The sequence below is a fragment of the Salminus brasiliensis genome, chromosome 2 (assembly GCF_030463535.1).
Source record: "Salminus brasiliensis chromosome 2, fSalBra1.hap2, whole genome shotgun sequence".
In the NCBI taxonomy this organism is placed as follows: Eukaryota; Metazoa; Chordata; class Actinopteri; order Characiformes; family Bryconidae; genus Salminus; species Salminus brasiliensis.
In genome coordinates, this window is record NC_132879.1 from 40241235 (window position 1) to 40256785 (window position 15551).

General features: G+C 38.4%; 2 protein-coding genes across 2 annotated transcripts; one reads left to right on the forward strand and one right to left on the reverse strand.

Annotated features, from left to right (window-relative positions):
• Positions 1 to 662: 662 nt before the first annotated feature.
• ccdc167 (coiled-coil domain containing 167) lies at positions 663 to 8129 on the reverse strand. The gene is made up of 4 exons (XM_072672686.1): positions 8014 to 8129; positions 6616 to 6710; positions 6452 to 6504; positions 663 to 6333 (listed from the first exon to the last, which is right to left on the reverse strand). The coding sequence occupies exons 1-4, from the start codon at positions 8062 to 8064 to the stop codon at positions 6230 to 6232; spliced, it is 303 nt and encodes a 100-aa protein (XP_072528787.1). The 5' UTR covers positions 8065 to 8129; the 3' UTR covers positions 663 to 6229.
• Positions 8130 to 9455: 1326 nt separating this feature from the next.
• atp6v1e1b (ATPase H+ transporting V1 subunit E1b) lies at positions 9456 to 15489 on the forward strand. Its single transcript, XM_072672688.1, has 9 exons — positions 9456 to 9662; positions 10581 to 10646; positions 10799 to 10908; positions 11510 to 11576; positions 11667 to 11756; positions 12853 to 12921; positions 13030 to 13124; positions 13673 to 13760; positions 14439 to 15489. Exons 1-9 carry the CDS (start codon positions 9630 to 9632, stop codon positions 14499 to 14501), a joined length of 681 nt encoding a protein of 226 aa, XP_072528789.1. The 5' UTR covers positions 9456 to 9629; the 3' UTR covers positions 14502 to 15489.
• The last annotated feature ends 62 nt before the right edge of the window (positions 15490 to 15551 follow it).

The window sequence follows — 15551 nt, forward strand, 5'->3', positions numbered from 1 at the left end:
TTGGTTTTACTTTCCATTTTTTCTTGCTTTTTTTTTTTTTTAATCAATTTAATTTTTGGATGGACCCCCCCCAAATCCACATTCTGCTTTTCCTCACACTCGTCCTCTGTGCATGTATCCTGCTGAAATGCAATAAACAATTACCTGAAAAAACGTAGTTCTCAAGGGGATTCTTCACTTCATATTCAGTCTGTGACTAAAATGCACACCAATGGACAGTGTTTCTATTTAGAAATGATGAGTTTATGTCTGAAACTGAGCTGACATCAACACTGCCATGAAGAACGCTGAGATAATGTTATCATCTGCTGAATTATTGTGATAAAACAATATGATCATAATCAGATTTAGTTAGGAAGTACCAAATGTGAGTGTTACAGAGCCTTAACATATAGCCTGCATTCTCCCTGATGAGAAAGCAATTACCAACTGGGCTAACTTCAAATATTACTGCATAATTTATAAAGATAACTGTTCTGCACAGATGGCTTTGTGACACTGTTAACATAAAAGGGCTCTTCACTTTCATTTGTTTCTAAATCAAATATTGCCAAATGTGCTATAGGTGGGCGAAATGGCAAACATATATGGCGATACTTGGTGATGCTATCATCATACACCATAAACATTACAATACAACACAACACAATTGTTTGGTTCCAGGTTTATTAACTTGAGACAAAGCACCAGGTTAGAAATACAAGAAATACTAAAAATACTAAAAATAAGAAATGCTACACCAAATCCTATGAAACAATTGATTATGCTATTTTCTAATGAGGCATGTAACAGGTCAGCGTTAAGCTGAAAACATGCACAATAAATTCAGAATAGCAATGTAAATAATTTCCTACAATACAAATTGTGATCTGGTACCTATCTGGTACCCGAGTCTAAGTGTCCTTGAGTGAGGAGGAAAGAGTAAGTGTGGAAAAGATGAGGGGGAAGAAAGGGTATGGGTATGATGGCAATGGTAATGTTATCAGGGGAAGGGGGGTAAAAGGGCTTACACAATAATTATATTTACACAGGAAAAGTGCACTGACTGAAACTACAAAGAGATGGGTAAGGATTCTGAGAAAATACCATTAGTATTATTCCCCACTAATGCAGAATCGGAAAACCGATTCACTAAGGAATCATAAGCCTAAACAATTTAATGGCTGTAATTGTACAGAACAAGGCAGTGTTTTCATAAAGTTATGCAAACAATTGGCAGCGGTCATCGAAGTTGTTCACATCTGCTACTTGGTTGTGATAAAAAAGAATATTGGAACAAGTCCAGTAGGACAAGCAATGGTTGTCCAAGAGGTTTGTTCCACATGGTAAAGCTTTCTTTTACTTCACAACCTCAGTCTGTTTGTCTAATTAGACCCAATTTACTTTAATTCACTCAAGAAGAACTACAGGGCATGCAATGCAAATTCCCTACAGATTCCCACAATTCCTCAGCGTCTTTCCAATAGCTTGAGGAGCTAACAACTTTGAGTTAGAGACAGTTTTTTTTTTGTTTTTTGTTTTTTGCACAGAGTAATGGATATATGATCAGATAACCTACCAAAAATACATATTAGATCACTACAGCAAAGGCAATAATTAAACCAGCATGCGTTACTTTAGCATAGTTTCTGTTAGCTAGGTGATATAGCCAATATAACAGCTATCTAGCTAACATGAAGTGAACCACTTGTTTCCATAAAAAGACATTTTTGTAATACAGATGAGTGTGAAGAACCTTAAAAAAGGCTTAAAAACATCATCTGATGTAACATTTCTTTACACTCAAACATCACTATTATAAATATGGCTTTATGGCATTGTATAAAGAACTACAGTAGTAGTACAGTAGTAGCTCCTTTATTTTTGAAGAATGTAGTTCTGCCCTAAGGCTCTGTGCTTCACTCACACCCTCTTCAACTGTCCTTGAGCAGTTCTGGGGCACTGACAGAGCCTTTCAGTGATAGATATCTAGATTCTGGGGATTGTGACCCATTGAGCTGAAAAAACTGTTTTTAGCACAGACTAGCATAACTGTGGACAACTTTGGTTTCAAAATGTCCACTTAAGAAAAAATTAAAAGGCCTACAGTAGTAGCATATGCCTGAGAAAGCTTGAAGTTTGCACTGTAGTGCACTGTGATTGCCAGTGACATTGAATAAATTGTAGAGTTTTTGTCAGACACAATTATTTTTTTATCCCTGGGTAACCCATTGTCCTAAATGTTGTACAACAGCAGAATACAACTAAATGTCATCAAGGCTGACCTAAAAATGTTGTCATCAATCTGCTACTGAATGTACGGTAAGCTCAACCTGTGCATAAGAATTGAAAGATTCTGCTCTATGATATGAAATTAACAACATGCAGTTAAAAACTTCAAAACAGAGCAGGAGATACTGTGACTCCGTGTATAGCCTGAATGTCCAAAAACAACTGCTCTGTGACTCCCTGCGAGGACCTGATGATCAGAGGTAATATTTTCTGTGAAATCCCTGGTGGGCTTCCTTGTAAGTACCCCCCAGAAGAATTTCCAACAGGGATGTTTCTCAACCTTGCACCCATCTTATGGCTATGTGACTGCTTTTTATGACACATATAAGAAAAGTAAGTTGACAACAATAATGACATCATCTATTTTAATTAGAAGATCTCATGGGTTTAAATAATGGATAAAAACATCCATCAAATAAAATGCTAATTCTATTAATTCTAGACTTTTAACTTCCATTTACTTATTTTTTCCATAATAACATTTTCCTTTTGTGCAAATTATAAGTTACATAGCTGTCATTGTTTATATAAATAGGGTCGATCTCCCTGGTAGAATCATTCATGCTTTTTTCCCAAACTAGAAGCTCCCTCAGCGATCCAGGCAAGGCTGTGCTGGCTAAACAGTTCTCAGACGACCAAACGCGACAGCTTTAGCTTAGTGCTGGAAAGCGCTGCACAAGTGCCTTTGTGAAGAAGTTTGTTTTTTGCTGTTAATGCAGCTTCAGCCTCTGGAAAAGCAACCGCATCAAGGCAAGCTTCTCTCTGGCTAAATTTACTCAATATTGGGACATTGGTAGCATTGGACATTGGGACACTGAAGATTTCCCCTAATGTCCAGCATCATGCAGAGACACCATCTCAGGAATGGACCCACACCCGTTATGCATTGTTTGCATGGGCACTAAACACGCTCAACCACAAAAGTGCTCCCACTGTGCTTTGATGCCACAGAAAATGAGAGAGAGGAGGATGAGAGTGGCTACCACGCTTATTTGTCTGGAGCTACACTCACAGTTATGGCCAGTGATTGTCGGCTGTGAGCCTCCATGAGCTGGGCAGACATGATGGGAGCCGAATCCCCTAAAGTGCCTCCCCCATTTTAGGATCTCCTCACTCAAGTAAAAGGAGAGCCAACTCTGATCTCCTCAATATGGGTGACATAGAGGAGAACGAGGAAGGTGACTCCACCTTTCCTTCCAAACAGCCCAGATCACCCAGCGCGTCCAACACAGGCTGACAGCAACGTGTATGAGGTGTACAAATGACCTATCACCTACTTCTTCATTAATCCTGTGGCATGGTACAGGGCTGTGAACGAGTCATGGGCCTAGCTGTGTCAGGTGAGCGAGCCCTCTGGCCTCTGTCTTGGTGACACACAAAAGGCAGAGGTCATGGATGCACCCTATGACTTTTAACCTCTGTCCGCCATGCAGACAGGTGCCATGCCCTCCCCAATTGGCTTAGTCGGGCTTTGCAGCCATGGCTGTTAGGGCTAAAAGTCAAAACTTTTTTATGACTTTTTAGTTCTGAGAGAAATTTTATGGAGGGCAGAGAATGTTGGGCAATATCAGAATGTGTCTGATGACTCGGGCAGGTCTGACTATAACAGCCTAATTAAAAGGAAAGCGCCAGAAGGTAACACAGACACGGGAGCACCCTGAAAACACCAGCATCTATCTGCTCCACTGTCCACAAACCTAAGTGATCGCATGTAAGCAGCGAGACGACAGCTCCAGCATCTCAGTGTACTACAATTCCCTGGGTCCGAGAACCCCTGGACCTGCAACCTTTATCTAAAAAACATTAATTACCAAAAGCTAAACTAAACATATGAGTTTGCAGCTTAGATTTAAAGATTGAGACTGTGTCTGAGTCCCAAACATTATATGGAAGGTTATTCCAGAGTTGGGGGGCTTTATAAGAAAAGGCTCTTCCCCCTGCTGAGGTTTTCTGAATTTTGGGAACGAGTAAGAGTCCAGCACCCTGAGATCTAAGTAATCTTGATGGTTTGTAATATGTAATAAGATCCCGCAGTTACAGTTTTAGTAAGGACCCTGCAACATTTTGAACCAGCTGAAGTTTATTGAGGTTCCTGCTGGAACAACATGACAAAAGTGCATTACAGTAATCTAGCCTTGAGGTAATGAAAGCGTGTACTAGCCTTTCTGCATCTTGTAGAGATAAGGAGTTTCTTAGTTTGGCAATGTTCCTGAGCTGCATAAAGGCTGTCCTACTAATATTGGCTATATGTTGCTCAAATGATAAATCTGAGTCGAATACGACGCCAAGATTTTTAGCTGCCAAACCAGGAATAATAAGCGGATAGTTTATTTCTAGTGTCTTTTGGACCTAAAAGGAGAACCTTGGTTTTGTCACTGTTGAGGAGAAGGAAGTTATGTGACATCCAGAGTTTTATATCCTTTACACAGTCCTCCATTTTCTGTAATCTGAATTTATCGTCAGTCATTTGGCTGATATATAGAGCTGTCATCTGCATAAAAATGGAATTTAATGCCATGTCTGCTTATAACTGAGCCCAGTGGTAACATGTATAATGTAAATAATAGCGGTCCTAAAAATGAGCCTTGAGGAACTCCATATCTTACTTCTGTGTAATTTGAAGATAAATCTTGTATCTTTACAAACTGATAGCATCCCGTTAGATATGATTTGAACCATGATAGGGTTGTTCCTGTGATTCCAACCATTTTCTCTAATCCTTCTAGTAATATAGTATGATCTATTGTATCAAAGGCTGCACTGAGGTCTAGTAGGGCTAATAAAGATACATGGCCTTGATCAGAGGCAAGAAGGAGATCATTTGTAATCTTTACTAGAGCTGTCTGAAAGCTAAGGTCGATAGGGGTGGAAGATTTTTAGTAAACTGTACAGCTGTCATTGCGATTATTGTGCGCTTTAGACAGTGTGGGGGGACGAATTAACATTCTGCCTAAGATGTAGCTCAAAGGAGATAAGATAATGGTCTGATATTACTGAAATTTGAGGTACAATATTTAGATGATCCTGATTTAAATTAACCTGTGACGCCAATATAGAAGGCCCATGCTACAGTTAGCAAACTGCTTGCCAAGTTTCGTGAAACTGGTTCAGTGTTGGATTTGCCAAAATGTGGACGCATGAAAACTGTCACTAATGAAGACACATCAGTGGCTGTCCTAGCTTCATTCAGCAAGGGCCCACAGCGTAGCACTCGCCGCATGTCACTGGAGAGTGGCATCAGTCAAACATCCCTTCGGCGGATATTAGCTACTCACAAATGGCACCCTTACAAACTCCAGCTGCTGCAGCATCTCAACGAGGATGACCCAGATTGGTGCACTGAATTTGCAGAATGGGCAAAACAGAAATTGGAACAGGACCCTCTAACCCACATTGGATAGATCCCTCCAAGACTGTTGGAACACAAAAATTGATGGTATGGTGTGGTATATGGGGTACAAAGATAGTGGGGCCATTCTTCATCAATGGAAACCTCAAAGCCACTGGATATTTGAAATTGCTAAATGAAATGTGTTTCCCTCTCCCTCTTTCTCTTGCACTGAAGCTTAGTCAGACTCGCTCTGGCAGTCTCAACCACAACAAAGTGCAAAGTATTCCAAGTTTGTGGGTTTACTTTGCATAGCTCCAGGAAGACTTTATATATTTTCCTCTTAAAGCATATTTCCAATTCCCTGGTAAGCTTATAAAGGAGTATTCATCTGCTGTAAAGAATGGTCAAAAAGTCAAAACTTGAGAGAAAAAAAATTGAGACTTAACACAAGTATTTAAGATTAATTAAAACTCTTAAGGACCAGTACAGAAGAGGCGCAGCATGTTCAGCATATGATGCAGAGTACATTCAAACATTGCCCTCTGCACATAGAAGACAGAGAGCTCTACTACCATTTGAAATGCCCCATCGTCTCAGAATGGTGATAATGGCAGGCAGCAGATGTCCTCAATTGATAAAGACATAATAGAAAAGACCACTGATGGCCAAAAGCGCTACAGAAATCATCATATTCTTCCTGTTCTCTCTTCGCAGCACTTCAAGCTCCTTCTCTGAAAGATAGGTAGACACAGCTCTGTGATCACATTAATACAGTGAATATCACAACAATACGTTTTTTTGTCAGGAGTGTTCAATGAGCTCAATGAGTGTTCCCTTTTAGAAACATACCATATCTCTGAATCCTTTCGTTCATTATAGTCATTTCATCTTCCAGGGCTTTTCTGCGGACAAACATACAACTTGTACAAAAGCTTTCTCTACTGTGTGATCATCATCATTACAGAACAAAGTAACTCAGCTGCCTTCATCATGTTAAGTGCACAGTCTCGCACCTGTCTTCATCTGAAAGCTGCTCTCGCCGATGTCTAAACTCCGCCCTCTCTAGACTGCCCTGACAGCGCATTCGTTGCTCTTCAATACGGTCAATCTGGAGAAAAAAGGTATTTATAGAAGAAGGTCCCCAAATGGAATAAGAAACTTGCTTGTAGAGGAATATTACAGCAAATAACTATGATTCATTGTTCTTGTAGCCTGGAACCATGTCAGGATGTGCTAAATCTACATATATAACAGCTCAACGTGGTTTGCAATAGGAGCTTTTCAGTAGGTATTAAGGTCATCTATGACACATGGTTTTAACCATTACAGTAACTTTGGTGATCAATTCAGTAAAATTTTGTAGCTTTTTACATAGAGATGTGTACCTGAATGGAAATTGCTGCATAGGCATTTGAATTTTTTTTTATGTTATTTTTTTTTCACTGCTCTGAAATGTATATTTAAACACCAATTAAAAAACTGGTTAAGATTATGCTTCCCTACTTGCACGTGTTTCTGCATTGTGGCAATTTTTAAATTTTCATAGCTCTGAAACTTTTCAAATGTGCAGTTAATCAAGCAGTAAATGCTGTTCAAGCTTATAATATCTTATTTGGGATAAGATATAAAAAAGTGGAACAATAACTTTTAGGATTAATAGATATCTATCAAGTATTTAAGTCAGAGCTGGTATCAGTACCGATACTCTGTATCGGCAAATATATAAATCTGCTATCTGTATCGGTAAAAAGTGGTATTGGTGCATACCTAGTTAAGGAACCTATACCCTACATACTTCTTGCATTATAGTTTGACTTAAGGCCAGCTTATAATGTTCTATGCACATTTATACAGCAAAAACAGACAAATCTGATATCTGTACGTCATACTGTGTTTTAGACTTTGTCTGTGTAAAACAAATGAAGATCGGGGGATGTTTTAATGAGGGGGATATTTTAAAATATAGACCACAATAAGTAGTTTAGAAGCAAAGCGAAAACAGCAGCACTGTTAAACCCAGCATAGTGGTAACTGCGGCACAGTGTCGGACACAGCTTTGATCAAGCTTAGCCAAGCATCAGATTAGCCTGGCACAGAGCAGGCCTGCTATGATTAAAAATGTTATATATAAGCTAGCTAGCTATAATAAAACTGAGTGGGGCTTACGTTTAGTCCTTTCGTGGAGCCCAAACTGAACAAAATTAACCAAGCTTATCAAAGAAAGCCTGATTTAGTTAGCTCGTTTCGCAGAATAGCCCCCTGGTTTTTTAAGCTTTGTTCTCCGGTCATCGTATTCCTCCTTTAATACGTTTCGCTGCTGAATATACAGCACAGCAGAACTTACTTTCTGCAATTAGACATCATGTAGTCAGTTCATATTGGCCTGTTAGGAGTAACACGTTTCAACTCACCTCATTTGCAACACTGATCTTCTCTTTTTTCGTGTTCTTTGGTTTTGTCATTTTGTACAGGGTTGTGAAAAAAAAGCGCTAAACATTCTCTGTTTAAGGGTGACGTAGCGCTTCTTCTTTATCTGGAGTGAAGGGTAAACTGTAAACGTCGACAGCGCCACCTATTGCACTATTTAGTAGACATACATGAATCTCATGCATTGGTTTATTTTTGTCTTCGTATACAGATGGGTAGACCTGCACAAGGGTGATATTTTAATATTTTATGTATTTTGTTTTATTAATATTTCTTTTTTTCTTAAAAAAAACATGTAAGGCTCCTCAAACAGACAAACAAGAAAACGGCAGGAGGGCTTTGTTAGTCCTTTCAAACCAACATATAACTACATGTAGTTAGAATACAGTGACACAATGTAGAATTACTTTTCTCATTTATGTAAAATTACTTTCCTTTCCTGGAATCAATGGAGTCAATTTCTTCCACACAGTTTCCTCAATTCCAAACGTCAAGACACAGTGTGATGCAAGTACAAGTAATGCCAATAGAATAGGACTCTCTGAAGCAGATAAATATGAACCTATGAACCATGAGAAGCAATTATCCACAATCTAGTAGAAAGTCATCTCTGGACAATAGAGAGTTACTCCAACAAAAGCAGAATTAAACTCATTTTTTAATACACCTGATTTAAAAAAAAAACAAAAAACAAAAACAATGAATGAGCAGATAAAGTACACTGTTTTTTTAAGTGCTACAAAAGTTGTTTTTGCATGACTACTTTTACTTCTTCTTGAGTTATCATTTAATTAAAACAATAACACTTGTTATTGGTATTTTAAAATTACTTAATATTACTACTCGTCAGTCAGTGCCACTTGTATCGCCACAAAACCCCTACATTTTTTCACTTTTTGCCAGTGTGAATCTGGCAGTTGTTCATAACACAATTTCATGAGGACTGGATGAATAGAAATTATTTAAAAGAACATGGAGTAAAAGGCTTACCCTCAGTTCCCCTGAAACAGAAGGATTTGATAATGGTGAAGATTTATGAGATTATAAATTTATTGCACAGTGGTGACGATATGCTGTATCTCATATGGTGGACTACAAAATGTTTTTGCGACTCTTCAGAAGTTAGCAATAATTCCTGGAGTAATCCTTAAGGAATATACAGTCAATTATATTCTATTTAAAAACAGGTCGAGAGAATGTATGATAGAAATGGCGCTTATATGACGTATACATGATTATTTGCATTTGTGTCTCAAAGAGAACATAAAAATGACATTATGTAGAAACAATAAAGCAATAATAGCTCAAAATGCTCAAATATTTCTCTATTGCTCTGTAATCTCGACTAAATCGTTTGTGTGCGTGCGTCATTCTAAGTATCTGAGCGCTGATTGGTCCCTGAAAGGGAAGTGACTCGTCATGTGAGGCTGCGCTGTTGGCTGAGAGTCAGCTGATCCGCTCGGGATATTTTTTCTCCGTCACGGTTCCCCTGTGATGTTTTACTGTCTTAGAAGCTAGACCTAGTTTTGAAAGAGTAGATTTTTGCTTTTAACCTCAACCCCGTTTAACTGTGTGAGCCGGTAGAAATAATCCAGTAGTCATGGCGCTGAGCGACGCGGACGTGCAGAAGCAGGTAAGAGAGAGAAAGAGAGAGAGACGGTGTAACCTTCAGAGCCGCTCTGACTGAGAAGCACCATTAATATCTCACATCTTACAACCTCGCTTTAAGATGAGAACAGATCATGCTGACGATATGAGTCGGCGATATAGCCTTCTGTTGTTTTTTTGCGGTGCAGAAAAGTATCATTTTGAAACTGTATTTTCGAATCGAATATTATAATTTCAAAAATAATATTCATCTTCCGAATATTGGATGCTTATATGAAAAAGCAATGAGTAGATGGGTGGATGAACGCATAATGGTTAATGGACTAATGTTTGAATGGATGGATGGATGGATGAAAAAGGTAGCTAGCTAATGTCTGAATAAAGAGGGGCAAAGAGTATGGAATTGGCGAGTGAGAGATATAGCTAGGTAAGTTAAAGCATATATGAAAGAATGGCTAAATGATTATATGGCTGGATAATTGTTTTCATTAATTTTTTCATTCTATGAAAAAAAAGCGTTTAGGGGAAAGTATGAATGAAGCACTAACTGCACCTAATTAAATAGATCCGCTTGCTTCTCCTAGATAAAAGTCTGTCATTTTCGACAAACGCATTATACATATCTGTTCAAAAGACAGCGGGTCAGCATTATCCAGTTCATCAAAAATTTGATACAATACTCTTGAAATAGCTTTCTTTCCTCTTCCTAGGCTCTACTTTAAGATCTTCATGTGAAACACAAGTGCTAAAATAAACATAAACTATAAAATTTACATTCAGAAATAGGTTGGCTGTAGGTCTCTTATTTTCACACTATGAGTCGAGCTCTTACCTATTTCAACAGTCTCTGCTTTTGCTCTTGATTAGTTCAAGTTAGTCAGAGAAATGGCAGATTGAATGATTCATTTATTGATTTTAACATTTCTTGTCTATCTTTCACCAGATTAAGCACATGATGGCTTTCATTGAGCAGGAGGCCAATGAAAAAGCAGAGGAGATTGATGCCAAGGTAAACCTCTGCAAAAACATATTTCAAAAGGTGTCTTATAGCCAGTACAAAACGTGTTTAGGTCCATACAGTGTCATACTGACCACTGTTATTTAATTAAGAGGGTGTGTTTTAATGTTTAGTGGCCTGACTGTAAGCATGTTCCCCTGTAGGCAGAAGAAGAGTTTAACATTGAGAAGGGTCGTCTGGTGCAAACTCAGAGGCTGAAGATCATGGAGTACTATGAAAAGAAGGAGAAGCAAATCGAGCAGCAGAAGAAAATGTGAGTCATGTTTCCAAAGGGATGTGTCTGGGTAGCTTTGTTACACTTGAAATTTCCTCAAACCAGGGCTGCTAAAGTCATTCTATTATTAACAAATCTTTTGGCTACAATTCAGCTAATCGTCTAATTGAACATTTGTTTTTCTCACACCTTTCTCTGTCATAGCACTTCCATTATTCAAAGTCTTTGCAACAAGACATGCAGTGGACAACAGAAGCTATAATACCTTCAGTAGTCTCTGCAGTGTATTGCAGTTTGTTGACCATATTTATCATGTGGGAATTATAGAAAATAAGAGGTGATGTTGCCCAATCCTGGTTCTGAAGATCTATCACCCTGGAGAATTCAGATTGGATCAGGTGTGTTAGATTACAGTTTGAGCTGCAGAGTGTTAGACTACCAGGACAGAGATTACCCACCCCTGATTTGGAGCACCTTTGCTTTGATGTCTCAATGTTTTTCCATAATTATATGCATTGATTACTAATAGACTTTCTCAGCTGATCTCAAATTCTGTTTTATGCAGTCACAGATAATCTGCATTCAGGCTGTGTAAGATGATCATTATTAGTAATAAATGTAATGTCCTACCTCTCTACAGTCAGATGTCAAATCTGATGAACCAGGCCAGACTAAAAGTGCTGAAGGCTCGTGACGACATGATATCGGTTTGTAACGCTTTCTTTGTGGCTTTCTGTGATGGTCGGAATTCAGGCATACTGGATGATGTGTATGTTTTTGTAACCATGTTTTTGTAGGACATGGTGAACGAGGCTCGTCAGAGGCTGGCTAACGTAGCCAGAGACCCATCTAGGTACTCTGCTCTGATGGACGGGCTGGTTCTACAGGTGAGCTTCATGGGACGACACTGCTTGTGGGAGACATCTAACATCAAATATGGAAGCTATTTGTACTTCATTTTTTGTCATCTAAACCTTGCAAGGCATTTGAATAATAGTAAATAATTTTAAAAAATGCTGTTGAGAAATGTTTTTCAAATGGTTGTCAGGATTTATAGAGCATCCTAGTTGATCCTTTGGTGGTATGGTTAAAATGTTTTATGGTTAAAAATCATGCCTATCTAGGAATGTGTCAACTTCTCTTTTTTTTAAGTCACTTTTCTAAAGTTACTTCTTTTGGGACTACCCCAAATAGGGCAGGGGTTAGGTTCAGAATATATTTTCCAAATAAGTGAAAATGTATTAATGATTCCTAGCCAGAAGTCTAGCAATTTTGGGCAAATGTTCCTTAAATTCTACTTACATCTAAGACTAGCGGTGCTTCATGGGGTGATGCAGTAGAACTGTACAAATGAATGTGTGTACACACGCTAGAAGAAACCTTGGTTAATACCCACTGTAGCACCCCTAACCACAATGCACAGAATGTCTTTGCTTTTGTTGCGTTTTAAAAAGCCTTATAACATTTTGGAATGCAGTGTCTGAGTTTGCGTGGGTTAGTGCATTTGTGATTGCTTGAAGTATGCTCATGAGTACTCTCTCTGAGTGTCCAAACAGCTGAATCACTTGCTATCTTCAAACATCAAATGAATCCCCACCTCTTTCAAGGAACACACTTATCAGTTGAAGCTTTTTTTGCACTTACTTTTTTTTGCATAGTTTAGTAATCTCTACATTCAAGTTCTAGGCATTGTGTATTGTTCATAAAATGTTTGTATTAAGTATTGTGTGGCTCATTTCTAGCTTGAATTTGGGGTCTATCAGCACTAGCCTTAGATAATCTGAGTGGATAACTAGGCAAATGTCTGTTAAACGCTTTAAGTGTAAAAGAGTGAGTTTAATCCTTTATTAATTTAAAAACAAGACTTCATCTGTCTGTAATTTTAATAGAGTAAATTATACAATTGCTAATTGACTGGCAAGGAACATTAAAAAGCACACACATTCTAAAAGATTTCTAAAGTTCTGCTGATTTGTCATTCAGGGTTTCTACCAGCTGCTTGAGCCCAAAGTGACAATCCGTTGCCGTAAGCAGGACTTGGCTTTGGTGCAGGTCAGTTTTACTGTACATATAAAAAGAACACAGAACTAAGAGTTTCTCAGCGTCTGGTGCAGTGAAACCTTAGTTGACAACAAACATCTGTCTCTCTTTGGTGTTTAGGCTGCTGTGCAGAAAAACATCCCTATCTACAAAGCAGCTGCCAAAAATAACCTTGAAGTCCGGATTGATCAAGACAATTTCCTCTCTGCAGAAGTGTGAGTAACATCTCTTCCAGATGCAGTTTGAATTCTTTTACACTGATATTGTAAACCATGGGTCACCAGCCTTCTGCACAAAAGGGCAAACACACCTTATACACAGTGGCATGATCTACATTTCTGCTATTGTAAAAAGTTAGCCAAGTAGATGAACTGATCTCCAAAGGGCATTTATTTCAGCATTATAAGCAATATTAGTGTATTATTGTTGTCTGTGGATAAAGACCAGGATCATTCTATGACTGGAAATCTTCCAAACAAGAATGGGAAGATTCTGCTGGCTAGAAGCTGGCCTTAAAAAGTATTTACATGTTCTGGGGTTCTCACCAAAGGTGGTGAAAGCCACTGTAACTAATTGTTTGAAGACTGAAAGCAGCTGATTAAACCAGTGGAATCAGGTGTGCTCTGCCTTGATTGCTATTTAAGCCTGCGGGTATGCTGGCCTTTTCTGCATAAGTTTGGTGACCACTGTTTTAAGCTATGCTGGCTCATTTATGAGCCTTTCTAATTTTCTAATGAGCTTTTCTAACCCCCCCCCAACTCAGCTCGGGTGGTATTGAGATTTATAATGCTGATGGAAAGATCAAGGTGTCCAACACCCTGGAGAGCAGGCTTGATCTCATAGCACAACAGGTACAGTATGAATGACTGATGACTAAAATGCTAGTGGATGGAAAAGGTATTTTAAGAAGGAATCACTGGGATCTCTCTGGTGTATAGAATTCTGATGTTTTGAGGTCCTCTTTACATTTTAAATTAATTTGAGATATTTTGGATAACTTTATGTGACTGGTACATCCTGTCCAGTTGCACCCATTTGCTGACACAGATGTGCAAATTTTGGGTTGAGTTGGGGATGAGTTGGGGTGGTGATCATGCAGCATTCTGATCTCACTAATGCTCTTGTCACTGAATGCAATAAAATCCAGAAATGCTCCAGAATCTAGTAGAAAGCCTTCCCTGGACAGTAGATATAGTTACTCCAACAAAAGCAGGATAACTCTGTTTTGGAATAAAGGTCCATTGATTTGATTTGCTTTTCTACAAAGACTAGACAAGCTGTGTGTGTACTTTTTCATATCTGTCAGCAATGGGTGCAACTGAATGCATTTATTAGAAGGGGTGTCCGCAAACATTTGGACATAGAGTGTATATAGCTTATGTGCATTAAGTAGTTATGTAATTACTAAACATTTGGGGGAGATCATGCCTGATGTCCCTTTCTCTTCCCTCCATTTGTATTTTCATATTGCATATTTTCATGGTCCTTTCATTTGGGTTCTAATCCAAACATTTGTTTGTCTTGCTTAGATGATGCCTGAAATCCGAGTGGCTCTATTTGGAGCAAACCAGAACCGCAAATTCATGGATTAAGCATCTCTGTAAACCTAGGGGCATTGAGGACCACAATAGATATGCAGTGTTTTGTTTTTTGTTTTTTTTTTGTCTAAGTAATATTTAACTTAAGAAAATATGTGTCTGTGCTGTAATTTGTGAATTGTTGTGTAAAAGGAAAAACCTTATGTATTGCGTCATGATTGGTTGCTACAAGTCTGGTATTTATCATCTCCTATTCTGATTAGCTGTGCCATTCAGAGGCTATGTTTACAAGTAACTCTGAATGATTTTAAGACTAAAGTTCAGTCTTGATCATATACAAACATTCTGCATTATTTAAGACCTTGATGTCCATATGTTCCATATGTATTTACTTTCCAGTACCCTGGAAAAAGACGGACATCACTTTGGAGGTAGTTGTACACCCCTTGCAAGTTAACATATTAGTGGTAGATATTGGTTTAAGTTGTTTCTGTCCTTCTTGTTGATGAAGAAAATATGCTATGTAACTAAAGCAAATGCATTTCTGTTAAACACTGAGCTTATATTAATGTGAAAATAATATAAGAAAAACAAATCATCACAGTGCCCTGCTTTCTGTTCCTCTTGACTGTGAATGTTTTGTTCAGTGTCCGACTGCCTGCAGTAAAATCCAAAATGGTGGAAAAATTTACTACTCAAGCATTTTTGCCAAAATTGCTAAGTGAGTCACTCATGGTTCCTCCATTATCTACTGCAGAGAGTGAAGAATAGTGAAAGGGCACAGTTCAGCTGATCTTGCAGTTAAACGTGGGGGCAGGAGGAATGTGTTTAATACAAGCCTAGAGTGTGGAAGGTTAGGTCTCTGTTCACATCCTTTCGGTATCAAGCAAAGTAGGATTCAGCAGTAAAAGACAATTCAGGTTTTGTGGAAGAGTTCATTTCAACCTAAGGGTAAGTGTTTTGACTTGATTAATATTGTTCTTAACAGTTTCTGTACTCTGAATGGCTGTTTGAAAATTAAATAGCAGAAATCTTGAAAAAAGTGCAACTCCTCTTTAGTTCTTGTTAAGCCCCTTTTCTATTTTATTTTGGTTCTAGCCACTG